This window comes from Myotis brandtii, unplaced genomic scaffold, assembly GCF_000412655.1.
Source record: "Myotis brandtii unplaced genomic scaffold, ASM41265v1 scaffold532, whole genome shotgun sequence".
Taxonomy (NCBI): Eukaryota; Metazoa; Chordata; class Mammalia; order Chiroptera; family Vespertilionidae; genus Myotis; species Myotis brandtii.
Window position 1 is genome coordinate 189893 of NW_005369955.1, and position 2007 is coordinate 191899.

A 2007-nucleotide genomic window follows, 5' to 3' on the forward strand; every position below is an offset into this window, starting at 1 on the left:
CCTGTTTCCTGAGATGGGATTGGGGAGAGCGGGTGGCTGGGGTGGGGGGCAGGGGTCTAACATGGGAAGGTGGGCGCCTTTTGACGGCCGGGGGGAGGTGCAGAGGCCAGCTGGCCGTGAGCCTGCAGCTGGGGTGAGCTCGGCTGGGGAAGACACCCAGAAGGTGCTATTTTTTTAAATATATTTTTATTGATCTCAGAGAGGAAGGGAGAGGGAGAGACAGAAACATCAGTGATGAGAGAGAATCTTGGATCGGCTGCCTCCTGCTCGCCCCACACTGGGCATCGAGCCTGCAACCCGGGGATGTGCCCTGAGTGGGAGTCAAACCGTGACCTCCTGGTTCCTAGGTCGAAGCTCGGCCACGGAGCCAGGCCGGCGGCTGGAAGGTGCTATTTGAAGCCACGGAGCCGAGTGAAATCACCCAGGGCCCGAGGACAGAAGCAAAGGCCCGTCCCTGCAGCAGGTCGGCGGGAGGAGGGCGCTGAGCTGCAGGGGAAGAACCAGGAGCCCCGCAGGTCCCGGCACTGAGGCCGCGGCCCAGGCTCTGGTGTAGCTGCTTTGACCACGTGCCAGGAAGGCAGGGCTGTCCGAGTGGGTTCGGGAGCACACGGGAGGGTCCGAGCGGACTCGGGAGCTCACGGGAGGGTCCGAGCGGGCTCGGGAGCTCACGGGAGGGCCCGAGCGGGCTCGGGAGCTCACGGGAGGGCCCGAGCGGGCTCGGGAGCTCACGGGAGGGCCCGAGCGGGCTCGGGAGCTCACGGGAGGGCCCGAGCGGGCTCGGGAGCTCACGGGAGGGCCCGAGCGGGCTCGGGAGCTCACGGGAGGGCCCGAGCGGGCTCGGGAGCTCACGGGAGGGCCCGAGCGGGCTCGGGAGCTCACGGGAGGGCCCGAGCGGGCTCGGGAGCTCACGGGAGGGCCCGAGCGGGCTCGGGAGCTCACGGGAGGGCCCGAGCGGGCTCGGGAGCTCACGGGAGGGCCCGAGCGGGCTCGGGAGCTCACGGGAGGGCCCGAGCGGGCTCGGGAGCTCACGGGAGGGCCCGAGCGGGCTCGGGAGCTCACGGGAGGGCCCGAGCGGGCTCGGGAGCTCACGGGAGGGCCCGAGCGGGCTCGGGAGCTCACGGGAGGGCCCGAGCGGGCTCGGGAGCTCACGGGAGGGCCCGAGCGGGCTCGGGAGCTCACGGGAGGGCCCGAGCGGGCTCGGGAGCTCACGGGAGGGCCCGAGCGGGCTCGGGAGCTCACGGGAGGGCCCGAGCGGGCTCGGGAGCTCACGGGAGGGCCCGAGCGGGCTCGGGAGCTCACGGGAGGGCCCGAGCGGGCTCGGGAGCTCACGGGAGGGCCCGAGCGGGCTCGGGAGCTCACGGGAGGGCCCGAGCGGGCTCGGGAGCTCACGGGAGGGCCCGAGCGGGCTCGGGAGCTCACGGGAGGGCCCGAGCGGGCTCGGGAGCTCACGGGAGGGCCCGAGCGGGCTCGGGAGCTCACGGGAGGGCCCGAGCGGGCTCGGGAGCTCACGGGAGGGCCCGAGCGGGCTCGGGAGCTCACGGGAGGGCCCGAGCGGGCTCGGGAGCTCACGGGAGGGCCCGAGCGGGCTCGGGAGCTCACGGGAGGGCCCGAGCGGGCTCGGGAGCTCACGGGAGGGCCCGAGCGGGCTCGGGAGCTCACGGGAGGGCCCGAGCGGGCTCGGGAGCTCACGGGAGGGCCCGAGCGGGCTCGGGAGCTCACGGGAGGGCCCGAGCGGGCTCGGGAGCTCACGGGAGGGCCCGAGCGGGCTCGGGAGCTCACGGGAGGGCCCGAGCGGGCTCGGGAGCTCACGGGAGGGCCCGAGCGGGCTCGGGAGCACACGGGAGGGTCCGAGCGGACTCGGGAGCACACGGGAGGGTCCGAGTGGGCTCGGGAGCACACGGGACCGAGCGAGTGGGAGGCAGGGGGTCCACAACCTTTCGGGGAGTGTGGCCACCAGCGGGGAGCAGGGAAATCGGGGAGCTGAAGGGAAGTGGGGTCAAGGGGCAG

The 2007-nt window shown here is 73.7% G+C and overlaps 1 protein-coding gene across 1 annotated transcript in view; it reads left to right on the plus strand.

Moving 5' to 3' along the window:
- The window catches only part of MROH5 (maestro heat-like repeat family member 5), a 40942-nt gene that overhangs the window by 877 nt on the left and 38058 nt on the right, over positions 1–2007 (plus strand). The window contains exon 2 of the mRNA XM_005877811.2: positions 574–1911. Coding sequence (XP_005877873.1) covers positions 574–1911 — 1338 coding nt within the window. The remainder of the gene's footprint in view (positions 1–573; positions 1912–2007) is intronic.